This window comes from Dryobates pubescens, chromosome 40 (assembly GCF_014839835.1).
Source record: "Dryobates pubescens isolate bDryPub1 chromosome 40, bDryPub1.pri, whole genome shotgun sequence".
In the NCBI taxonomy this organism is placed as follows: Eukaryota; Metazoa; Chordata; class Aves; order Piciformes; family Picidae; genus Dryobates; species Dryobates pubescens.
In genome coordinates, this window is record NC_071651.1 from 389,632 (window position 1) to 413,081 (window position 23,450).

General features: G+C 70.9%; 2 protein-coding genes across 3 annotated transcripts; one reads left to right on the forward strand and one right to left on the reverse strand.

Annotated features, from left to right (window-relative positions):
- Positions 1–311: 311 nt before the first annotated feature.
- On the reverse strand, positions 312–7,331 carry CACNB3 (calcium voltage-gated channel auxiliary subunit beta 3). 2 transcript variants are annotated; one of them, XM_054177394.1, is made up of 14 exons: positions 7,179–7,331; positions 6,926–7,018; positions 3,995–4,117; positions 3,778–3,900; positions 3,561–3,676; positions 3,404–3,468; positions 3,275–3,294; positions 2,970–3,050; positions 2,693–2,751; positions 2,474–2,583; positions 2,229–2,380; positions 2,034–2,129; positions 1,770–1,919; positions 312–1,571 (listed from the first exon to the last, which is right to left on the reverse strand). In XM_054177394.1, the coding sequence occupies exons 1-14, from the start codon at positions 7,218–7,220 to the stop codon at positions 1,272–1,274; spliced, it is 1,530 nt and encodes a 509-aa protein (XP_054033369.1). In that variant the 5' UTR covers positions 7,221–7,331; the 3' UTR covers positions 312–1,271. The 2 variants fall into 2 exon arrangements, with proteins under 2 accessions (XP_054033369.1, XP_054033370.1); XM_054177395.1 differs by lacking the exons at positions 6,926–7,018; positions 7,179–7,331 and adding an exon at positions 5,223–5,358.
- A 1,813-nt stretch (positions 7,332–9,144) lies between these two features.
- On the forward strand, positions 9,145–23,135 carry ADCY6 (adenylate cyclase 6). The gene is made up of 22 exons (XM_054177469.1): positions 9,145–9,293; positions 10,109–10,952; positions 12,522–12,671; positions 12,990–13,111; positions 13,420–13,531; positions 13,620–13,747; positions 14,796–14,954; positions 15,622–15,763; positions 16,196–16,324; positions 16,668–16,693; positions 16,802–16,949; positions 17,429–17,526; positions 17,610–17,697; positions 17,787–17,903; positions 18,013–18,171; positions 18,915–19,090; positions 19,192–19,218; positions 19,776–19,905; positions 20,650–20,913; positions 21,932–22,136; positions 22,777–22,901; positions 23,007–23,135. Exons 2-22 carry the CDS (start codon positions 10,110–10,112, stop codon positions 23,133–23,135), a joined length of 3,477 nt encoding a protein of 1,158 aa, XP_054033444.1. The 5' UTR covers positions 9,145–9,293; position 10,109.
- The last annotated feature ends 315 nt before the right edge of the window (positions 23,136–23,450 follow it).

A 23,450-nucleotide genomic window follows, 5' to 3' on the forward strand; every position in this document is an offset into this window, starting at 1 on the left:
CAGGCTTGTCCCTGCCTGCCCACTGCCAGGGCAGAGCTGGCACTGGGCTCCGTGTGCTGCGCTCTGGGAGCCCTCATCCCTTCCCTCCTGTTTTTAGCTGCAATCCCCAGGCTGCAGGAATAAAACCCAGCGGCTGCCAGCGTGGCCTCCTCGTCTCTTTCCTTCCCCTGGTGCCCCTGGGGTGCCACCTCCTAGCGCCCAGCAGTGCCCCTGAGGCCGCTCGGCACCCGCCTGGCGCTGTCCCCCCGCTGCCCAGCCCAGCCCAGCGCCCCCCAGCGGCAGACACAGAGACAGCAGCAGCAGCTCCAAGCACTCTGTGTGTTTCTGAAACCACTTACAGGGAAATTGGTGCTTTCTACAAAAGAAATTGTAACAAATCTGTGCCCCCCCCGCCCCCCACTGAAGGGCCACGGTGGGCAGGGGGCGGGGGGAGGGGGGGGGCTCGGCCCCTCTGCCCGAGCAGCCCCCAGCCCGGGGCAGTGGGAGCCTATTTACAGGACCGGTGACGACGTGCGGTGACAGCTACGGGGGGCAGGGGGAGTGATGGGGACACAAGGCAGCGGATGGAGGGGTGGGGCGGCCCCCCCTGCCCCATGCAGGATCCAGCCAGCCCCCCCACTTTGTCCCCAGTACCCCCCTCGGGTTGGGGGGGTGGGGCAGGAAGGGGTTTGCAGTGACCAAGGCAGGGAGAGGTCGGTGTGGAGCGAAGCGTCTGGTGCGGCCCCCTCCTCCCGGGGGGTCCATGCAGGGGTGGGGGCAGGCACCTCCCCCTTCTTCCTCAAGCCTCTGGGGGGTGGGGGGCTGTAAAACTGTGCCCCTCCCCCTGCTGCAGCCCAGAGGTCTTTTTAGGTGTGTGGTGGGGGGGGGGAGGGCACCTTCTGCTTGTGGCCACTGTCCCGCAGGGAATGAGGCAGCCTGGGATGCTGGGGGTGGGGGGCAAGAGGTGATGCCAAGCAGGGAAACTGAGGCAGGGAGAAGGCAGGTGGCTGTCCCCTGGTCCCCAGGAGCCTGTGGGAGGGGAGGGGTGTCCCAGGGCATCCTGTCCGCCTCCCCCTCTCCCCCCTGCCCCCACACTGTGCTTATGGCTGAAGAGGTGCCCGGGGCGCGGGCCTGAGGAAGCTGCCTGGAGGAGTTTCCCCGAGAGCAGGAGATTGTCTGAGCACCCCCAGCGCGGGGCTGGGGGGAGGAGAGGAGCTCCCAGGGCAGGACTGGGGGGGCCGGTTCCCAGCCGTGCCCCCTGCCCCTTCCCTTCCCCACTTTCCCCCCCCCGCCTAGTAGCTGTCCTTGGCCCAGGGCCGGCTGCGCTGCCAGCTGCGGTCGTGGTTGCGCTCAGGCTGGCGCTCGGGGGCGCTGGACCCCTGCAGGCCGCTGTTGTGGTGCCGGTGGGGCTGGTAGATGTCGGGGTAGGGGTCCCCGTACTCCTCCTCTTCCTCTTCCATGTGCCGGGAGCTCCGCTGGGACGTGGCCCCCCCCCAGGGCTGGGGGGAGGTCTCCCCAGCCTCGTCCGAGGGCATCAGGCTGTCGTGCTCCAGCGGCGAGTGCTCCCCGCGCTCCCCCAGCAGCTGCTGGCTCTGCGGGGACGGACGGGGCTGGGGGCAGCGCGGGGGGCAGCGGGCGGCTGCCGTGACCCCGCAGGGGGCTGCCGTGACCCCGCAGGGGGCTGCCGTGACCCCGCAGGGGGCTGCCGTGACCCCACCCCCCGCCACCCCACCTCCAGCCGGCGCTGGCTGCCTGTGGAGGGCAGGGAGGGGAGGGTCCGGGGGCGGTACCTGCAAGCCTGGGAGGCCGGTGGGGGAGGGCACGGCGTGGGGGGCGTGCGGGGGGTGGTGTGTGGCTCGCCAGTAAACCTCCAGGTACTCGGCCAGGTGTTCGCAGGCATCCTCCAGCTGGTTCTCGTCCAGGATGACATCGAAGAGCTCCTGGAGGGGTAAGGAGGGAGATCAGAGGCGGTTCAGGGACCCTCCTCCCGCCCGGGCAGCCCTGGGGCGGGGGTGAGGGGGGGTCGGGGGGCGGGGGGGGAGCTGTCGGCTCACCGGGGGGCACTGCACCAACTTGTCAGCTGCCATCATCTGCACGTTGAGATGCTTCACCTGGGACTTGCCGCGGGACTTGATGAGTCTCTGGAGGACCTGGGGAGGGGAGGGAAGAGTCACGGTACCGGGGTGGGGAGGGGAGGGAGGGGGGCAGCTGGGGTCCTCCCCAGGGCTGGGTGGGGGCCGCCCCTTCACCTTGGGTGAGGACACCTTGACGTAGACAATGATGGGTGCCAGGGAGGTCTTGGCCAGCTGCGCAGGGTGGTTGATGGTGTCGGCGTCCAGCACCACCAGCTGCAGGGACTTGGCCAGCTCGAAGATTCGTTCGATCTCGCTCTGCACCTCGGCTGGGGGCGGGGGGAACACGAGGCAGATGTGTCAGGCCCTGGGGGGGCAGGGGAGCCCCCAGCAGCCCGGTGGGGTGATCCCAGCCCCCTCACCGATGCTGGAGCGGGTGGTGGAGCGCTCCAGGATCGCCTGCTTGCCCAGGTTGTTGAGGATGGAGCGCTTGGCCAGCGAGAGGTCAGCAGTGATGTGGGTGATGGAGATCCTGGGGGCGGGAGGGGGTAGAAGGGACAGCGGTAGGGACCTGGGGGGGGGTCCCCCTGCAGGCCGGGGAAGGAGGAGGGGGCTCGGGTTAGGGACTGGGTCAGCCTCACCTGCCGTCGAATCTGTGCTTGAGGAAGTCGAAGAGGGCTTTCTGCATCATGTCGGTGACCTGCCGGCGGGGCCGGGGGAGCCCGCGGTGAGCCGGCGGCAGATGGCACCGGCAGGGAGGTGGCAGCCGCCCGGCGCCCTGCCAGCAGCCCTTGGCACTGCCATCTGCCTGGCACCGGCACCAGGCAGGGAGGGGACGAAGGGCACAGACCACCACCCTGTGGGGGCACAGCGAGGCACATCCCCCCCTCTGACCCCTGCCCAGCAGCCCCCCTGTACCTCATATCCTTTCAGCGAGGGCCCCACCAGCACCACAGGACGCATGGAGGGGACCACATCGTAGGGGGGGATGTGCTGTGTCTGCAAGGGGGGAGGGACACACAGGGACACCTCAGAGCCCTGCATTCCCACCCCAAGGTCAATAAACCCCTTACAGAGAATCCTGGCTACCTGGAGCCCCCTCCCCTCCCCCGGCCCTGAAACTGGGGGCAGAGGGGAGTGGTCTCTGCTCCCATACCAGAAATGGCTCCACTTGGCCCTGCCTGCAGTCCCCCTCCCCATCCTCCCCTGCCCTGGGGACTCACCTGCTTCTGCTTCTGCTTGGCTTGGGGAGAGGAGAGAAGAGACAGAGGTTGGTGGCAGCTGGGGGAGGGGGGGCTCTCCCAGGACCCCTAAGGACCCCCCCCACCCCCGGGGGCAGGACCTGCCCTTACCTAAGGAGGGGGGAGGCGATCGCCGGTTCCCGCTGTCGCCAAGGCCCGAGATGTTGCCAGCTCTCCTGGGGGAGCAGGGAGCAAGTGAGTATTGGGGAGGGGGCTAAGAGAGGGGGATCAGGATGGTGGGGGTGGGGGGGGAGGGTCTGCTCCCTACCTGGCTTTCTGCTCCTGTTTGAGCCTCATGGCTTCCAGGCGCTGGGGGCTGGGGATGAAGGCGATGTCCCCCCCCTCCTTCACTAGGCGCCCAATCCACCAATCATTGCTGTATTTCTGGGGGGGGGGCGGGGAGAGGGAGGCAGGGGATGAGGGCCAAACAAATGGGGGGAGGGGTCTCTGGCCTTAATGTCCTCTCCCCCACCCCCCCAGCTCACCTCCTTGATGTGCAGGAAATCTTTGGCTTCGAAGTTGATGGCGGCTCCCTGCACCGGGCACTCCTCGTCCAGCGCCCCGCAGTAGCTGACATTGGTGCGCACGGCAAAGGCGACCGGCTTGTGCTTGGGGGGGGAGGGGGTGCCGAGGTGGGGGTCAGCACGTGCCCCCAGACCCTCCCAATCCCACCCCAGGGTCACGCCCTAGGTGCCCTCTCACCTTGGCCCTCTCGAGCTGCTGCTGGGCCTGGCTCTCCACCTCGCGTCGGGCACCCTCCCGGTCCTCCTCCAGGGACACGTCGGAGTCCAGGGACGGGCGGCTGGTGTAGGAGTCCGCCGAGCCCTTGGTGGGGGGGGGGAATGAGTGCTGAGGGGCTGTGGGGACCCCCCCCAAAGAAAGGAGAGCCTCACCCCAAGGTGGTGCCGGCGCAGGGACACCCCCAGCCCACAGCCCTTCCCAGCTCTGGAGGGTCCGTGGTGGCATCGAGCTGGGTAAACAAGGCTGGCATCGCCCAGCGTGGAAGCCCTGGGGTGCCGCCCCCCACCCCGTGCCTTGGGGGAGACCCCAAGCTGGGGGCAGGGGGTGTCTGGCCCTGCTGGGGATGTAGGTCTGCTGCAGCCGCCCCCCACCCTGGGGTGCTCGGTGCAGCCCCCCAACTCCCCCACATGCTGCCGGTAGTTGCCGGTGCCTGCTGTGCCCGGAACCGGCACCGGAGCTGCGCTGAAATATTTATAAGTCCCTGGATGTGGCTGAACCCCCCCCGGGGTCCCCCCCCCAGCCCCCCTCCCCCGGGCCCTACCGGCTGAGCTCAGCACCGATGCCCAGCGCTGCTCTCCCCTCCCGCGCACCAGGGCTCCCCCTCCACATCCAACCTCGCTCACACCGCAGGAGGCCTGAGCCCCCCCCCCCAGCGCAGCCAATATGGTTTCCCAGCATGGCCCCCCCCAACATGGCCTCCCCAGCACCCCCCCCGGCACCGACACTGCTCTCCCCCAGCCTTCAAGCATCTTCTCCCCCACCAGCATCCCCAGCACGGCTCCCCGCTACGGCTCCAGCGCCTCCCGCACCAGCCCACACCTCCCCCGCCATGCAGTCCCCGGCCCGGTGCAGCGGCCCCCGCGGGGTCCCCGCCCATGGGAGTCGTGCCCCTCTCTCCCCCTCCCCCCCTCCCCGGTTCAGGTCCCGGGCCCGGGCCTCTGTGACACCTGCCTGGGGCAGGGAGTCGAGACCGGCGGCGGAGGCCAGGAACAAAGAGCCGGGGGGCGGCAGAGTCGTGTGCCCCCCCCCCAGCTCCAGGCACGAAGACACTCACAGGCAACGGCCGACACCCGCTCCGCGCCTTTCCCCGGGGACAGCAACCGGTGCGCAATCGCCGTCACCGGAGCGCAGCCACCCCCACCCCAACCCCAGCCCCAGGCACGGCTACCCCCGGTACCGGGGCCGGTACCTCGTTGAGCAGGAAGGTAGCGCTGGAGTCAGAAAACGACATAGACGGGGCGAGCCGAGCCGAGCCGCCCGCGCCCCCCCCCGCCCCGCCCGCCTCCGGTACCGGTACCGGCTCCGGTTCCGGCTACGGCTCGGGCTCCGGCTGGCCCTGCCCGCTCCGCCGCGTCGCCGTCGCCGTCGCCGCCGCCGCCGCCGCCCCTTCCCGCCCCTCCCCGCCCCCGCCTCCCGCCGCCCCCCCAGGGCTCACGGAGCCGCCCCCGCCGGCTCAGCCTTGTTGGGGGGGAGTTGGGGGGGTTGGGGGTCGCGGTTCTCCCTTCCCGGGGCTGGCGGAGGGCTCCGGTGCCTATCCTGTGGCACCCCCAGGGGGATGCACTGGCAGCCGAGGGTCCCGAGTGGCTCCAGTGCGCTGAACCGGGCCGGGGCCCCGGGGCAGCTCCCGTGGGAGGTGAAGGATTAGTTTGCAAAGGGGGCAGCTCCCGGGGGCGGGGGGGTCCCGGTTAGCGGCGCAGGGGCTGCACTGTCCCCCGCAGCCCACAGCCGGGAGTCCCGGGGCGGCGGCAGGGGGTCTCCGAGGGTACCTCCATGCTCCGGTGCAGCGGCCCCTGTCCTGCCCCGAGCCGGTAGCAGCCCCGTCTGCAGGGCGAGCCCTGCGGCGGGGCCGGAGCCGCTCCCGCCCCCCCGCCGCGCCCCCCCCGCCCCCGAGGAGGGGGGCAGCGGCGGGCCCCGGGGGACCGGCCCGGCCCGCCCCGTTACCGTTCAGCGGGACGGGCACCGACGGGATCGACCCGGGATGGCTCGGGGTCCGGATCGAGGTCCGCGGGCAGCGCTCCTGGGGGCAGGGGCTGCGGCGGGGCAGCGGCGGGACGGGCCGCGGGCACAGGCACCGGGCACGGAGCACCGGGCACCGGCTCCGGTACCGGACAACGCGGCAGGGTCGGGCCGGGCCCTCTCCGAGGTGCTGAAGGGGATGTGTCGGGTGCGGGGCCGGGGCAGGGGGTACCGGGGAGTACCGGGAGGCACCGGGAGGCACCGGGAGGGGCTGGTAATACCCTGGGAGGTAAACGGGATGCTAGGGCCGCTCTGTGCACCCCGAGGCCGCCCCTACCGGAGCCCCCCGCCCTCCCGGGGGCCGCCCCGCTACCCACTCCCCCACGGTGGCTGGGGCGGGGGGAGCTACTCGGGACGGGGTTGACCGGAGCAGGTGGAGAGGGGCTCCGTGTCCCCCGCACCCCTCCCCGATCAGCTTCGGGAGGCGGCCCGGTGCCGGCTGATGGACCGGGCAGTGCGGCACAGAAGACCACCCCACCGGCACCGTCCCCCACCGGCTGCCTCAGTTTCCCCGGGGCCGTCCCCCACCCCCCCGCGCCGCAGTGCCGGTGCCCGGCGGCCGGCCCGGCCCTGACGCAGCATTCGCTATTTTTAGCCGCGGGGAGCGGCTGTTGCGATGCTACCGGCACCCGGTGCCGGCGCCCATCCTCGGTCCCGAGGGAACGACGGGGCGGGGGCGGCCTCCCGGTTCCCCCTCTCCCCGGTGCGGGGGTGGGGGCGGAGGAGCTCGGCCGCTCCCCGCCTCGGTTCGTGCCTTAATGCGGAGCCGCAGCGCTGCTGCTCCCGGGAGCGAACCGCGGCGGGGGGGAGGGGGGGGGGAGCAGGGATAGGCAGGGCTGCCCCGCCCCGGTGCCGGTGCCGGTGCCAGCCGCTCACCTGCCTGCGGAGGATGCTGGAGGTGGTGTCGGACGAGGTGCTGCCGTCCGAGCGCTTGAAGCGGCTCTTGCGCTTCGGGAGCCTCCGGGGGCTCTGCGGGGAAAAGCGCCGGCGGGCGGCCGGTGAGGACCGGGCGGCACCGGCGGGCGCGGCCCCGCCGCTGCGCGGCTCCCGGCAGTTGCCTGTGCTGCGGGTAGAACCGAGCCGGGCCGCACCGGGCCCGCGGAGGCCGAGAGGGCTTCGTTCCGCTCACCTGGAAGGAGCCGGGAGCGGCGGGCTGAGCCGGGGCGGACATTCCCGGCGGCACCCACCGGAGCCCCCGGGATCCCCGGTCCGCGCCGCTCCGCCGGGAAGGGCCGCGACGCCGCCGCCGCCACTGCCGCGCTCCGCATCACACGGGGCCGCCGGGGCGTCCCGGCCGTCCCCGCCCCCGCCTGCCCGCCCCCGCGCCCATCCCCGTGGCGTCCGGCCTGTGCCCCCCCCCAGCCGGGCAGCTACCCGGGGGGCACCGGGAATAGACCCTCGCCGCAACGCCCGGTGCTGTGGGGACCGTCCAGGAGGGGTCGGGAAAGAAGAATCCCGGGACCGTGGCCGTGGCCGCGGCCGTGCCCACCCGTGTCTGGGGCTGCGGGAGCCCCGAGCCCCGCATCCCCCCGGCATCGGTCCTGCAGCCGCCGTATCCGCCCCCCCCCCCCGGAGGGTAACTGCCCCACGTACCCCCCCGGGGGGCAGGAGGGACTTGGGGGGGGGGGCTGGGGGGAGCACTCTCCCCACGTCTCATGTCCCTGCCGTGCCCACGCCGGTGTCCCCCGGTGCTGCAGCGCCCCCGGAGCGAGGGATGGGGATCGGCCAGGACCCCCAGGAGGGTCAGGATCCATCCCAGGGATCCCCAGCAGGGTCAGGATCCATCCCAGGGATCCACAGCAGGGTCAGGATCCATCCCAGGGATCCACAGCAGGGTCAGGATCCATCCCAGGGATCCCTAGTAAGATCAGGATCCATCCCAGTGATCCCCAGTCGGATCAGGACCCACCCCAGTGATCCCCAGTCGGATCAGGATCCATCCCAGGGATCCCCAGTCGGATCAGGATCCATCCTAGGGATCCCCATAAGGGTCAGGATCCATCCCAGGGATCCCCAGCAGGGTCAGGATCCATCCCAGGGATCCCCAGCAGGGTCAGGATCCATCCCAGGGATCCCCAGCAGGGTCAGGAGCTCTGCCAGAGGCGGCTACCAAAGTCAGGACCCATCCCAGTGGGATCAGGACCCTTCCCAGGGACCCCCAGCAGGGCCCAGGATCCCTGGATCCACAGTCGGATCAGGACCGGAACCCCCCCCGGTGTCCCCAGCCAGGGCAGGATCCAACCGGGGGCAGGGCGAGTCGGGGGCAGCTCCCCAGTGCCAGCCGGCCGGTGGGCGGCGGTGCCTGGTGAGGGTACGCTGGGACACCCCCCCCGCCCACAGGTGCCCCCTGAGGCGCCCCCGGCCCACTCCCTCTCGCCGGGCTCCGGTGCCCCCCCGCCCCGCGGAGGGACTTCCGCGTGAGGCCGCGGGGACACGGCCCCGGCGGCAGCGGCTAATTAATGATTAATCAGCGCTCCCCGGAGCCCAGCGTGCGCGGGGGGGGGGGGGGCCGCGGGGCCCGGCACCGCCGTTGCGGGGGGGGGGGGGTGTGGAACGGTCACGGGCGGGGGGGAGGGGGGCGGGCAGGGTCTGACCCACGCACAGATGTAGGGGACGGACATGGGGAGGGGGGACTGGGGACCCCAGTGGGGGAGGGGGTCCTGCACCCACCTGCGCAATGCTGGGGAGGGGGCGTGGGTATGCACTGGGGGGACTGGGGGGGACTAAGGGGAGGGGTGTGTGCAAGAGACACCCTCGGGGGGTGGGGGGGGCGTGTGCAGACGGGAGGGCTCCCGGGGGGGGGTGTTGTGTGTCCCTGCCGTCCCCGCCATGTCGGTGCAGCGCGGCCGTGCCTGTGTGCGCGCAGCCCCGGGGGTGCCGGTCCGCCCGTGCGCGTTCCCGCCACCCCCACGTACCGCCCGCGCCTCCCCCGCCGCACCGGGCCGCTCCGGAGGCCGTACCGGGCCGTACCGGGCCGCCGCCGCTGTGCCTTTAAGGCCGCCGGCCGGGAGCGCCCGGGAGCGGATCCGGGCGGGGGGGGGGGGGAGGGGGGGCGGGCACCGGCCGGGGCGGGCCGGGGCTGCGGCCGGGACCGGTGACCGGGGCCGGGGCCGCCACCGGGGACCCGGCCTAAGCGCGCGATGGGGCGGCGGGAGTGCAGCGCGGCCCCCGTGTAGGAGCGGGCGGCGGCAGCGGGGCCGTACCGGGGCGCGGGGCCCCGCGGGCGGCGGCGCCGGAGGCGGAGGTGAGCGGGGCCGACCCGGGCGCACCGGGCGCGGCGACGGCGGTGGCGGCGGCGGCAGAGGGGGAGGGGTGGCCGCGGCGGTGACGGGGACCGAGACCGGGACCGGGACCGCGACCGAGACCGGGACCGCGGCGCTGAGTGGGGATCGGGGAGTCAGGGGAGGGGACACCGGGCTGGGCCGCGGGACGGCAGGAGCGGGACAGCCCCGGGGGGTGCTGCCCGGTGTCCGAGGTGGCAGGGCTGCCCGGGGCCGCGGCAGGAGGGCGCTGGTGGGTCCGGGGTGAACGGGCCGGGTTCAGCGGAGCTCGCCGCGAACCGTGCCCGGAGCGGGCGGCGACCGCCATCGGGGCCGGCCCTTTCTCGGTGGCCGTTCGCTACCGCCGCTCGGCCGGGGCTGGAACCTGCTGCCACGTCCCGGCTGGTCCCCGGTAGCCCGGGGCCGCCATGCCCGGTGCAGCCCGTTGGCCGCCGTTCAAGACAAACAGGGCCGGGACGCCCGGGACAGTTCCAGCTTTGCCGCAAGTCGTTGTGCCAGGGAGGACGAGCTTGGAGAGGCCTTGGCAAGGCCAAGCACCGGGCACCGGGGCACTGGAACCGGGCACCCAGCACCAGCCGTTCCTGCAGGGACCGTGGGGCTGGGGGGGCAGAGCTGGGGCTGAGGGGATGCATCCCCTCGGGTGGCACATCAGGGCCCTCGGCTGCCCGTCCCCATGGGTGGCACACGGACTGCCTGGCACCCCCGTGGGCACCGGGATCCCTCTTGGGGCGTTGCAGTGGGCGACCAGGTGCTGACCCCCTCCCGGTGGTGCCCGCAGCATGTCGTGGTTCAGCGGCATCCTGGTGCCCAAGGTGGACGAGCGGAAGACGGCATGGGGGGAGCGCAATGGCAAGAAGGGTGCCCGGCCCCGCGCTGCCCTCTGCGGCCCTCGCTACATGAGCTGCCTGCAGGACCCTGAGATGGAGAGGGGCTCGGGCCCCCCCCGGGGGCTGCACTGCACCTGGCAGGAGGACCACTACGGCAAGAAGGGGCCCGCGGGCGACCTGGGCCTCAAGTCGGTGGATCTGGGCTTGGAGGACGGCGAAGCCAAAGCACCGAAGGGGAGTGGGGACCGCGGGGGGCGGCGGCGGCGGCCGGCGGCCGGCGAGTGCTGGCGGCGCCTGCTGCAGGTGTTCCGCTCCAAACGCTTCCAGTCGGCCAAGCTGGAGAGGCTCTACCAGCGCTACTTCTTCCAGATGAACCAGAGCAGCCTGACGGTGCTGATGGGGGTGCTGGTGCTGGTTTGCGGAGTGATGCTCCTCTTCCACTGCCTGCCCGGCTCCCCTCATGTGCCGGCCGCTGCCGCCCTGGCCTGCGCCACTGCCCTCTTCCTGCTCCTGATGTTGCTGTGCAGCCGCAGCGCCTTCCCCCAGGACTACATGTGGGTGGTGAGCTACGTGGTGCTGGGGCTGCTGGCCGGGGTGCAGGCGCTGGGCACGGTGGCCGTGGCGCCCCGCAGCGCGGGCGAGGGCGTCTGGTGGAGCATCTTCTTCATCTACATCACCTACACCCTGCTGCCCGTGCGGATGAGGGCAGCCGTGCTGGCCGGGGTCCTGCTCTCCAGCCTGCACCTCGCCATCGCCTGGCACCGCAACGCCGGCGACCCCTTCCTCTGGAAGCAGGTAGGGAGAAAGGGGAAGGGGGCGCGGGGGGGCGCGGGCGGACACTCAGCCCGGGGGGGGGCGCTCTGCTCGTCCCCGCTGGTGGCTCTCCCCGTGCCCACCTTGGGCTTTGCCCTGCACTTGGTGTTCTCTGCACGTGGAAAATTCTGGATGTGGGAGGGGCCCCCTCGGTGCCCATGGGTGGAAGGGTAGGGGGGGAAGGGGAGGAGGGGGTCCCACGGGTGCTGCCTGCGGCGTGGCTTGGGGTTGCTCCACTGCCACAGCTCTGAGGAGGGGGGGTGGGGAGGAGGGTCCCTGATCCCGATGGGGCTGAGCACAGACCCGCCATTGTGGGCTGCGCTGGGGTCGGGGGGGGGGCACCCACAAAGCCTCTGTTGTGGGACCGGCGGAAGCCCCCGAGGGGGAATGCAGGGCCAGGGCACTAGGGCAGGGGGGGTGGCTGCCACCCAAAGGAGCTGGGACCGTGGCAGTGTCCCCTGCCCTCCCCCCACCCCGAGGTGGCAGACACTCCCCGTGGGGTGCTGCATGCGCAGGGGGGGTGCGGGAGGGGTCCCCTTGCCCCCAGAGGCCTCATGTTTGCAGCCCCAGTTGGCACCTTGCTGCGCTCCCCCTCCTTGCTTCGGGCCACTGTCACCCTCGCCCTGCCTGGCACTGCCACAGCCACAGCCACGTGCTGCCCCCACGGGGCACAGGGCAAGCAACACGATGCCAGGGGTGGGGGAGGCTCTGAGGCCAGCATGGCTCTGGGCGGGAGGGGGATGCCACAGGAGGGGAAGCCTCCCCTCTTGCCCCCACCCCGAGTGGGGTTAACCCCTGCAGGGTGGGAGCGGCGGGGCCGGGGGGATGCGGTGGGGCAGGGGGTGGCCAGGAGAGCTCCGTTCCCAGCTCGCTGAGTGCTATAAATAGCCCTGGCCCCGGTCCCGGGGGACAGGGACACGGATGGGGGAAACCGCAGCACTCCCGCTGCAGCCAGCGCCGCTTCCCGGCCCCTCCTCCACTTCCCGAGGGCCTGCGGGGCCTGGCATTGTGTGTGTGTGTGTCCCCCACCCCCGGGGCCCGCGTCTCCCCCTGCCCCAGGTCCCTGCATCCTCCTATGCCCCCTGCCCGGTGCCCCCCGTCCTGGTTCCCTACATCCCCAGGTTCCACCCTGCGCTGGGTCCCCACATCCACCCTGCCCTGGTCCGGCGTCCCCAGCTCCCCTTTGCCCTCCCTGCCCTGGCTCCTCAGGTCCCTGCAGCCCTTTGCTCTGGTGCCCGATGTGCCCTCGTGGTGGTGCCCTGTGTGCCCAAGTCTCTGCATCCTCCCTGCCCCTCTGTCCCCCTGCCATGGCTGCCCGTGCCCCCATGCCCCTCATCCCCCTGCCTTGGCTTCCTACGCCCCACATCCCCCTGCCACGGCTGCCCGTGCCCTGTGCCCCTCCACATCCTCCCCTTGCTCCCTCCCCACCCCTCAGCCAGGGCCTTTTGGGGTGCAGGGCGAGGTGGCAGAGCTGGCCGGCTGGGTCTCGCTGAGGGGGGGTGAGGGGGAGTCCCCCGGGTGGCCATGCTGAGCCCACCTTTTCCCTGGCAGCTCAGTGCCAATGCCCTGATCTTCCTCTGCACCAACGTGGTGGGGGTCTGCACCCACTACCCGGCCGAGGTGTCTCAGCGCCAGGCCTTCCAGGAGACCAGGGGCTACATCCAGGCTCGGCTGCACCTCCAGCGGGAGAACAGGCAGCAGGTGGGATGGGGTGCTGGGGGTGCTGGGGGTGCTGGGGGTCTTAGAGGACCTGGGGGTCCTGGAGGTTGTGGGGATCCTGGAGGTTCTGGGGGTCTTGGAGGACCTGGGGGTCCTGGAGGTTGTGGGGATCCTGGGGGTTCTGGGGGTCTTGGAGGACCTGGAGATTCTGGGGGTCTTGGAGGGTGTGGGGGTCCTGGAGGTTCTGGGAGTCCTGGAGGTTCTGGGGGTCCCAGGATCAAGCTGTGCCGCTGCTGTTGGGGGTGGGGGTCCCTCATCACCCTGCCCCCCCCCACTGAGGGTGGGTTCGGGGGGGGTCAGGAGCGGCTGCTGCTGTCGGTGCTGCCCCAGCACGTGGCCATGGAGATGAAGGAGGACATCAACACCAAGAAGGAGGATATGATGTTCCACAAGATCTACATCCAGAAGCACGACAACGTCAGGTAGGGGGGGGGCTGGGGTCTGTATGTATGGGGGGGGGACACTGTGGGCCCACCCCAGCCCTTCCCAGCCCTCTGTGACCCTCCCCAGCCCACTCGTGTTCCGTAGCCCTCCCCGGCTCTCCCCAGCCTTCCTGATCCCTCCCCAGCCCTTCCCGGCTCTCCCCAGCCCTCCCCAGCCCTCCCCATCCCTCCCCATCCCTCCCCATCCCTCCCCATCCTCCCACAGCCCCCCCCGCCCTCCCCAGCCCCCCCCCCCGCCCTCCCCAGCCCCCCACAGCCCTCCCCACCCGCACTCTTCCTCCCGGCAGCATCCTCTTCGCCGACATCGAGGGCTTCACCAGCTTGGCCTCGCAGTGCACGGCCCAGGAGCTGGTGATGACTCTCAACGAGCTCTTCGCTCGCTTCGACAAGCTGGCAGCAGTGAGTGGGGGGCTGGGGGGAAGGTTGCTGGGGTCCCAGAGCCCCCTCCCCCCCCCCCCCCCCCCCTGACCTGGCTGCCGCCCCCCAGGAGAATCACTGCCTGCGGATCAAGATCCTGGGGGATTGCTACTACTGCGTCTCGGGGCTGCCCGAGGCGCGCGGGGACCACGCTCACTGCTGCGTGGAGATGGGAGTGGACATGATCGAGGCCATCTCGTGAGTGGGCACGGCAAGGGGGCACGGCTGGGCACGGGGTGGGCACGGCCCTGCCGCCACCACGCAGCCCTGGCACGGCCCTGCCGCCACCACGCAGCCCTGGGCGGCTGTGCCCACCCCTGGTGCTGGCACAGCCCTGCTGCCACCATGCAGCCCCGAGTGGCTGTGCCCACCCCTGGTGCTGGCACAGCCCTGCTGCCACCACGCAGCCCTGGCACAGCCCTGCCGCCACCACGCAGCCCTGGGCGGCTGTGCCCACCCCTGGTGCTGGCACAGCCCTGCTGCCACCACACAACCCTGGCACAGCCCTGCTGCCACCACGCAGCCCTGGGCGGCTGTGCCCATCCCTGGTGCTGGCACGGCCCTGCTGCCACCACACAGCCCTGGGCAGCTGTGCCCATCCCTGGTGCTGGCACAGCCCTGCTGCCACCACACAACCCTGGCACAGCCCTGCTGCCACCACGCAGCCCTGGGCGGCTGTGCCCATCCCTGGTGCTGGCACAGCCCTTCTGCCACCATGCAGCCCTGAGTGGCTGTGCCCACCTCTGGTGCTGGCACAGCCCTGCTGCCACCACACAGCCCTGGCACAGCCCTGGCACAGCCCTGCTGCCACCACACAGCCCCGAGTGTCTGTGCCCCTCGGTGCCACCTCTGCTCATGGGTGCAGGACGGGCAGGGTCCGAAGCGGTGCCCCCTGCAGGCTGGTGCGGGAGGTGCCCGGGGTGAACGCCAGCATGCGCGTGGGTGCCCGCACGACGGGCAGGGTCTGAGGTGGTGCCCCCTGCAGGCTGGTGCGGGAGGTGCCCGGGGTGAACGCCAGCATGCGCGTGGGTGCCCGCACGACGGGCAGGGTCTGAGGTGGTGCCCCCTGCAGGCTGGTGCGGGAGGTGACCGGGGTGAACGTCAACATGCGCGTGGGTGCCCGCACGACGGGCAGGGTCTGAGGTGGTGCCCCCTGCAGGCTGGTGCGGGAGGTGACCGGGGTGAACGTCAACATGCGCGTGGGTGCCCCCACGACGGGCAGGGTCTGAGGTGGTGCCCCCTGCAGGCTGGTGCGGGAGGTGACCGGGGTGAACGTCAACATGCGCGTGGGCATCCACAGCGGCCGCGTGCACTGCGGCGTCCTGGGGCTGCGCAAGTGGCAGTTCGACGTCTGGTCCAACGACGTCACCTTGGCCAACCACATGGAGGCAGGGGGCAAAGCTGGGTGAGGCTGGGCAAAGGGGGGCGGGGGGGAGGGGTGTGGGTGTTAAGGGGGGCACCAGGAGGGTTGGGCACCTCCAGGTTAGAGGAAGTTGGTGCCAGGCCTGGGGGCTTTGGTTGCTTCCTCCCTAGGATCAGGGTGAGAGGAATGGCCTCAAGGTTGTGCCCCCCCCTCCCCTTGCCAGGGTTGGGTAATGAGGAGTTTGTGGCCTGCAGGGGGTTGGCACAGGGTGCCCAGGGAGGTGGTGGAGTTGCTGTGCCCCTGGAGGTGCCCCCAGAACCCTGTGGCCATGGCACTTGGAGGCAGGGCTTGGTGGGCATGGTGGTGCTGGGTTGGGGTTGGGCTGGACGCTCCTGGAGGTCTCTTCCAACCCAACCAGCTGGGGGGGGGGGGAAGGACACAGACCCTGAGCTGGAGAGCATCAGAAGGCACAAACTGGGCACAGGCTGCCAGGTGCTCAGTGGAGGTGCTCAGTGCCAGGCTGGATGAGGCCTTGAGCAGCCTGGGCTGGTGGGAGGTGTCCCTGCCCGTGGCAGGGGGTTGGCACTGGGTGACCTTTGAGGTCCCTTCCAACCCAAACCCATCCTAGGATTCTATGACCCAGGGTGGCTGGGGGGGGGGGTGGGGGGGTGCAGGGGGTTGCTCAGTGCCCTTTGTGCCCCCACCCCAGGCGCATCCACATCACCTGGGCCACGCTGCAGTACCTGAATGGGGACTACGAGGTGGAGCCTGGGCACGGGGGCGAGCGCAATGCCTACCTCAAGGAGCACAACATTGAGACCTTCCTCATCGTGGGCTGCAGCCAGAAGCGAGTCAGTTGGGGGGGGGGCACTTGGCAGGGGGTGGGGGGCACTTGGCAGGGGCTAAGGGCCACTTGGCAGGGGGTGGGGGGCACTTGGCAGGGGCTAAGGGCCACTTGGCAGGGGGTGGGGGGCACTTGGCAGGGGGTGGGGGGCACTTGGCAGGGGTTGGGGGCCACTTGGCAGGGGGTGGGGGGCACTTGGCAGGGGGTAGGGGGCACTTGGCAGGGGCTAAGGGCCACTTGGCAGGGGGTGTGGGATGTTTGGCAGGGGGTAGGGGGCACTTGGCAGGGGTTGGGGGCCACTTGGCAGGGGCTAAGGGCCACTTGGCAGGGGGTGGGGGGCACCTGGCAGGGGGTGGGGGGCACCTGGCAGGGGGTGGAGGGAGCTGGCAATGCCAAGAGGGCACCCTGGTGAGCCTGTGGTGGGCACCTGCCCCTGCAGAAGGAGGAGAAAGCCATCCTGGCCAAGCTGCAGCGGGCTCGTGCCAACTCGACGGAGGGGCTGGTGCCGCGCTGGGTGCCCGAGCGCTCCTTCTCCCGCACCAAGGACTCCAAGGCCTTCCGGCAGATGGTGAGTGTGGCCTCTGGGGGGGCCCTCCTGGGGAGCCCCCCCACCCCCTGAGCTGCTAATCATCTGCTTCCTGCCTTCCCCTGCCTGGCATTCCCTGCCCGCAGCCGGCGCCTGCTTCCTGCTGCCCGCTGCAGCCTGCGCCCTGGGGGAGCTCCTGGGCATCCCCCCTGCCACCGGCAGCCCTTGGGCATCCCCCTCTCCTTGTTCCCCTTGGGACTCTGTCCCCCATGCTTGGTGATGCTGGGGGTTGCCCTATTTCCTTGCCATCTCTGTGGGTGGCCCCCTCCCCATCCCCCCCATGCCACCGCCCCCTGAGGCTGCCATCTGCCTTCTCTCTCCTCAGGGCATCGATGACTCCAGCAAGGACAAGTAAGTGTCCCCACGCTGGGGCACCCTGGGGGGGTGGTGCTCGGTCAGTGCCTTCCCTGGGGCAGTGCCAGGTGCTGGGGGGGGGCTCTGACTCCCCTCTGCCCCCAGCCGTGGTGCCCAGGAGGCGCTGAACCCCGAGGACGAGGTGGATGAGTTCCTGAGCCGCGCCATCGACGCCCGCAGCATCGACCAGCTCCGCAAGGACCACGTCAAGAAGTTCCTCCTCACCTTCCAGACCCCCGAGCTGGAGAAGAAGGTGGCCCAGCCCCTCTGGCCCAGCCCTGTGCCCCCCTCTGGCCTGACCCCAGCCATGTCTCTGACCCTTCTCATCTCACCCCCCCAGCCCCTGGGGTCGTCTCTGTCCTGGGTTTGTGGTACCCTCCCCACCCTCTCTGGGCCAGCTTTGGGTCACTGCTGTGGGGTCCTCTCCATCCAGCTGGCTCCATGGTCCCCTCCACCCTCACCCCCTCCACCCTCACCCCCTCCATCCTCGTCCCCTCCACCCTCACCCCCTCCATCCTCACCCCCTCCATCCTCACCCCCTCCACCCTCACCCCCTCCACCCTCACCCCCTCCACCCTCACCCCCTCCACCCTCATCCCCTCCATCCTCATCCCCTCCATCCTCACCCCCTCCACCCTCACCCCCTCCACCCTTTCCATCTCACCCCCCGGGGTCCTCTCCTCCCACCCCAGCTCACCTCCCTCCTCCTCCTCCTCCTCCTCTTCCTCCCAGTACTCCAAGAAGGTGGACGACCGCTTTGGTGGCTACGTGGCCTGCACCCTCCTTGTCTTCTGCTTCATCTGCTGCCTCCAGATCGTGGTGTTCCCCCAGTGAGTGTCCCAGCACCCCCCCCAGACCCCTGCCCCCCCATGCGCCCCCCCTGCCTGCTGCCCATGGCCGCCTCTCTCCTCAGCTCCTCGCTGATGCTCGGCGTCTACGTCAGCATCTTCCTCCTCCTCGCCGCCATCCTCTTCGTCTGTGCTGTCTACTCCTGCATCACTGTGAGTGCAGGGCTGAGGGGGTGGGGGTGTATCTGTGGGGGTCTCAGCCGTGCCTGATGGGGTCCTCTTCCCCCTCCCCCTCCCCCCAGCTCTTCCCTGCTGCCCTGCAGCAGCTGTCCCGGAAGATCGTCCAGTCCCGAGCCCACAGCACCATCATCGGAGTCTTCTCCATCCTCCTCGTCTTCATCGCTGCCTTCATCAACATGGTAGGGGTTGGGGGGGCTGTGGGGGGCTGTGGGGGGCAGCTGTGGAGCACCTGCTCACCCCTCTCACGTCCTGTGTGTCCCCCCCCCCCCCCCCCCCCCCCCCCGGCAGTTCTCCTGCAGCCGAGTGGCCCTGCGGGACTGCGCCGCCCGAGAGCTCAACATCACCCCCGAGGCCGTGGGGCCCTGCCAGCTGCAGGCACTCAACATCTCCCTGGGCACCCCCTCGGGCTCCTGCCACGGTGCCAGCCTGGCCTGTGACTTCCCCGAGGTGAGTGGCCGTGGGGCAGGCACGGGAGCGAGGCTGCTGCGGCTGCCAGGGCAGCGGGGTGGGGACCCGGGCGGGTGCCAGCCTGGGAACTGCTGCAGGGTCCTCCTTGGGTGCTGGCACAGAGCCCCCCACGATGCAGGATGCTGGCTGGGGGCTCCTGTGGGTGCAGTGCCCCCTAGGGTGCTGGAGCAGGGTGCCCACAGAGGTAGGGTGCTGGTAGAGGTCCCTGTGGGTGCAGAGTCCTGCATGGGCACAGAGTCCCTACGGGCACAGTGACCCAGGGGTGCTGGCAAGGGGTCCCTGAGGGCACAGTGACCCAGGGGTGCTGGCAAGGGGTCCCTGAGGGCACAGGGTCCCTACAGGCACAGTGACCCAGGGGTGCTGGCAAGGGGTCCCTGAGGGCATAGTGACCCAGGGGTGCTGGCAAGGGGTCCCTGAGGGCATAGTGACCCAGGGGTGCTGGCAAGGGGTCCCTAAGGGCACAGGGTCCCTACAGGCACAGTGACCCAGGGGTGCTGGCAAGGGGTCCCTGAGGGCACAGGGACACAGCCCCCCAAGAACTCAGGCTGCTGGCAGAGGTCCCTGCGGGGTGTGAGCTCCTCCACGGCTGCTGCCATAGAGCCCCTGAGGGTGCTGAGTGCTGGCTGGGGGCATCCCCGGGGGTGCCAGGCGCCCGTGGGTGCGGGGTGCAGGGCAGGGGGTGCCCTCAGGCGCTGGTGCATGCCCGGGGGTGTGCCCTGCAGTACTTCAGCTACAGCGTGGTGCTGAGCCTGCTGGCCTGCTCGGTCTTCCTGCACATCAGCAGCATCGGCAAGCTGCTGCTCATGGTGGCCATCGAGGCCACCTACCTGCTGCTGGTGGAGGGGCCCCAGGCTGCCCTCTTCGACAACGCTGACCTGCTGGTGGTGGCCAATGCCCTGTGAGTGCCTGGTGACCCCCCCCCCCCGCGACCCTCCCCCTTCCCCAGCCCCGGCTCTCCCCACCCTGCTAACCCCCAGCTCTGCTCTCCTCCCCTCCCAGGTCCTTCAATGCCACCCAGGGCGAATGGTGAGAGAGGAGCTGGGACCGGTGGGGAGTGGGAGTAGTGGGGGAGGGGAGCAGCAGCAGGGGGGTCCCCTGGGTGGGGGCAGATCTGCAGCTTTGGAGTCCCAGGGGTGGGGGTGGAGTGGATTTTATTGGGTTGGGCACAGGTCTGGGGGCCCTGGAGTGGGGGTGCAGCTTGGGGGCTTCCTTGGGTGGGTGCAGGGCTGGGGTCTGGTGCAAGTTTGGGGTCGGGGTGTGGGTCTGGGGTCAGGTGCGGGTCTGGGGTCCAGGGTGGGTCTGGGGTCCAGGGTGGGTCTGGGGTCAGGTGCGGGTCTGGGGTCCAGTGTGGGTCTGGGGTCCGGTGTGGGTCTGGGGTCCGGTGTGGGTCTGGGGTCCCGGGTGGGTCTGGGGTCCGGGGCGGGTGTGGGGTCCGGGGCGGGTGTGGGGTCCGGGGCGGGTGTGGGGTCAGGTTCGGGTCTGGGGTCCGGGGCGGGTGTGGGGTCAGGTTCGGGTCTGGGGTCCGCGGCAGGTGTGGGGTCCCCGCGGCAGGCAGGGCCTGAGCCGCTGCCCGGTGCCCGCAGCGTGGCGGAGGGCAAGGTGCCCCTGCGGGTGGTGACCCCGGTGGTGCTGGCAGTCTTCGCCCTGGCGCTGTACCTCCACGCGCAGCAGGTGGAGTCCACTGCCCGCCTCGACTTCCTCTGGAAGCTGCAGGTACCCCCGGGCTGGGCACTCGCTGGGCACCCTGGCACTGGGGGGGGGGGGGGTCCCAGCCTGGCTCTCGGCATCGAGCCCTCGCTCCACAGCCTGGCACCGGGGAGGGAGGTGTGGATGTGGCGGTGCCAGCCCGGCCCTTGAGCCATCATTGCCCCCTGGCTGTGCACCCTGGCACCGGGCATGGGTGTGAGGGTGCCAGCCTGGCTCTTGAGCCATCATTGCCCCCTCGCTGTGCACCCTGGCCCCGGGGGTGTCCGTCGGGGGGCTGCCGTCCCGGCTCTCAGAGCTGCCCCTGCCGCCCGGCCCCGCGGGTGTCCGTCCGGGGGCTGCCATCCCGGCTCTCAGAGCCACCCCTGCTGCCCGGCCCCGCGGGTGTCCATCGCGGGGCTGCCGTCCCGGCTCTCAGAGCCGCCCCTGATGCCCGGCTCTGCACCCTGGCTCCGCGGGTGTCCGTCGGGGGGCTGCCGTCCCGGCTCTCAGAGCCGCCCCTGCCGCCCGGCCCCGCGGGTGTCCGTCGGGGGGCTGCCGTCCCGGCTCTCAGAGCCGCCCCTGCCGCCCGGCCCCGCGGGTGTCCGTCGGGGGGCTGCCGTCCCGGCTCTCAGAGCTGCCCCTGCCGCCCGGCCCCGCGGGTGTCCGTCGGGGGGCTGCCGTCCCGGCTCTCAGAGCCGCCCCTGCCGCCCGGCTCTGCGCTCCGGGGGGCGGCGGGGGGGGGTGGTGCCAGGCTGCGTGTTGGCACCGCAGGCGACGGGGGAGAAGGAGGAGATGGAGGAGCTGCAGGCCTACAACCGGCGGCTGCTGCACAACATCCTGCCCAAGGACGTGGCCGCGCACTTCCTGGCGCGGGAGCGCCGCAACGATGAGCTCTACTACCAGTCCTGCGAGTGCGTGGCGGTGATGTTCGCCTCCATCAGCAACTTCTCCGAGTTCTACGTCGAGCTGGAGGCCAACAACGAGGGCGTGGAGTGCCTCAGGCTGCTCAACGAGATCATCGCCGACTTCGACGAGGTGACCTCCCCCCACACCGGGGCGGCGGCAGGGGGGAGGGGGAAGAGGGGGGATGGATGAGGGGGGAGGGGGATGGGGAGTAAAAGGGGTGGAGGGTGAAGGGAAGGTGGGGTGAGGGGATGGAGGGTGAGGGGATGGGGGGTGAGGGGATGGGGGGTGAGGGGGTGGGGGCTGGCAGGGATGGGGATGTGGGGTGAGGGGGTGGGGAGTAAGGCGATGGGGGTGAGGGGATGGAGGGGAGTGGATGGCAGGGACAGGGGTGAAGGGTGTGGGGATGGGGAGTGAGGGGATGGCAGGGATAAGGGGGTGAGGTGTGAGGGGACAGATGGTGGGTGAGGGAGTGGGGGGGATGATGGAGTGAGGGGTGGGGGGGATTGGGTGCTGGTGGAGCTCTGGGTGTGAGGGTGCTGTGGGCTGAGGTGCATGGAGGTGAGGTGCAAGGGGTGCTGGAGGGGCTGTGGAGCAGCAAGCCTGGAGCTGTGGGATGGGGATGCATGGAGGCAGGGTGCAGGAGGTGGGGTGCGCAGGGAGGGGGTGCAGGAGGTGGGGTGCACAGGGAGGGGGTGCACAGGGAGGGGGTGCAGGAGGTGAGGTGCACAGGGAGGGGGTGCACAGGGATGGGGTGCAGGAGGTGGGGTGCACAGGGAGGGGGTGCAGGAGGTGGGGTGCACAGGGATGGGGTGCACAGGGAGGGGGTGCAGGAGATGGGGTGCAGGGATGGGGTGCAGGAGATGTGGGGTGCAGGAGATGTGGGGTGCAGGAGATGGGGTGCAGGAGGGATGTGGGGTGCAGGGATGGGGTGCAGGAGATGGGGTGCAGGAGGTGGGGTGCAGGAGGTGGGGTGCAGGGAGCGGGTGCAGGAGATGGGGTGCAGGGATGGGGTGCAGGAGGTGGGGTGCAGGAGGTGGGGTGCAGGGATGGGGTGCAGGAGGTGAGGTGCAGGAGGTGAGGTGCAGGGAGGGGGTGCAGGAGCCCTGCCGGTGCTGACGCTGCCTGCCCCGCCGGGGGCCCCCCGCAGATCATCAGCGAGCAGCGGTACCGGCAGCTGGAGAAGATTAAGACCATCGGCAGCACCTACATGGCGGCCTCGGGGCTCAACGCCTCCACCTACGACCGGGAGGGCCGGAGCCACATCGCGGCGCTGGCCGACTACGCCATGCAGCTGATGGAGCAGATGAAGTACATCAACGAACACTCCTTCAACAACTTCCAGATGAAGATCGGTGAGCAGCGCCCCCCCGCGGGGCCCTGCGGCCCCCCACCCCCTCCCTTCCTGCCGCTGCTCCTCCCTGCTTGGTGCCCCCACCCCCACTCTGTGCTCCCACCCCCACTCTGTGCCTCTGTTCCTTCCTGCTTCACACTTCCTTCTCCCTCTCCACTTCCTTCTCCCTCTCTCTTCCCCTCCCTCTCCACTTCCTTCTCCCTCTCTCTTCCCCTCCCTCTCCACTTCCTTCTCCCTCTCTCTTCCCCTCCCTCTCCACTTCCTTCTCCCTCTCACTTCCCCTCCCTCTCCACTTCCTTCTCCCTCTCCACTTCCCCTCCCTCTCCACTTCCTTCTCCCTCTCTTCCCCTCCCTCTCCACTTCCTTCTCCCTCTCTCTTCCCCTCCCTCTCCACTTCCTTCTCCCTCTCTCTTCCCCTCCCTCTCCCCTCCCTTCTCCCTCCCTCATCCCTCTCCCTCCCCCTCTTCCCTCCCCCTCTCCCCCTCTTTTCTCCCCCTCTTTCCTCTCCCTCTCTCTTCCCTCTCCCCCTCCTTCTCCCTCTTTCCTCTCCCCCTCCTCTCCCCGTTCCCCCTCTCCCCCCGCGCTCCGTGCCCGCCGCCCTGGGGCCGGTGTGCCGCGTGCCAGCGCCGTGTGCCCGCCAGGGCTGAACATGGGCCCGGTGGTGGCCGGGGTGATCGGCGCCCGCAAGCCGCAGTACGACATCTGGGGCAACACCGTCAACGTCTCCAGCCGCATGGACAGCACCGGCGTCCCCGACCGCATCCAGGTCAGCCGGGGAGGGGGGACACAGGACCCTCCCCCCTTCCCCCCAGGACCCCCCCCTTCGCCCCCCAAGCCCCTCCCTCACCGCCTGTGTCCCCTCTCCCGCCAGGTGACGGCGGACCTGTACCAGGTGCTGGCGGCCAAGGGCTATGTGCTGGAGTGCAGGGGGCTGGTGAAGGTCAAGGGCAAGGGGGAGATGACCACCTACTTCCTCAACGCTGGTCCTGGGGGGAGCTAGAGGGAATTGGGGTGGGGGGGGGTTTCCCAGAGTGTGTGCCCCCCTTCCCCCCCCCACCTTCTTCCCCCCTCCCCTCCCCCTGCACTGGGGGTCAGGCGAAAAGAGAAGGACAAAGATCCCCAACGCCGTGCGCTTGAACGCCAAAACGATGAGGAAAAAGGGAGAAACCGACACAAGGGAGGGGGCAGGGGGGTGGTGTGTGCCCCCCCCCACCCCCAGGTGGTGTGTTGAGGAGGGGGTACCACCCCCCACCCCCCCCGGCCCAGGGATGGTGTTGCAGCAGGGGGTGTCCCCCCCCCCCGGGTGGTGTCGAGG

What these genes read in the sequence shown, in the direction of transcription:
- CACNB3 (XM_054177394.1), bottom strand. Translation starts at nt 7,220, where the DNA reads ATGTCCGCCCCGGCTCAGCCCGCCGCTCCCGGCTCCTTCCAG. An exon ending in CCAGCATCCTCCGCAGGCAG is followed by an intron (nt 4,118 to 6,925) that starts GTGAGCGGCTGG and finishes CCCCCCACCAAG; the next exon opens with GGCTCGGCGGACTCCTACAC. An exon ending in AAGCACAGATTCGACGGCAG is followed by an intron (nt 2,584 to 2,692) that starts GTGAGGCTGACC and finishes TCCCGCCCCCAG; the next exon opens with GATCTCCATCACCCACATCA.
- ADCY6 (XM_054177469.1), top strand. Translation starts at nt 10,110, where the DNA reads ATGTCGTGGTTCAGCGGCATCCTGGTGCCCAAGGTGGACGAGCGGAAG. An exon ending in AGCGGGAGAACAGGCAGCAG is followed by an intron (nt 12,672 to 12,989) that starts GTGGGATGGGGT and finishes GGGGGGGGTCAG; the next exon opens with GAGCGGCTGCTGCTGTCGGT. An exon ending in GAGGCAGGGGGCAAAGCTGG is followed by an intron (nt 14,955 to 15,621) that starts GTGAGGCTGGGC and finishes CCCCCACCCCAG; the next exon opens with GCGCATCCACATCACCTGGG.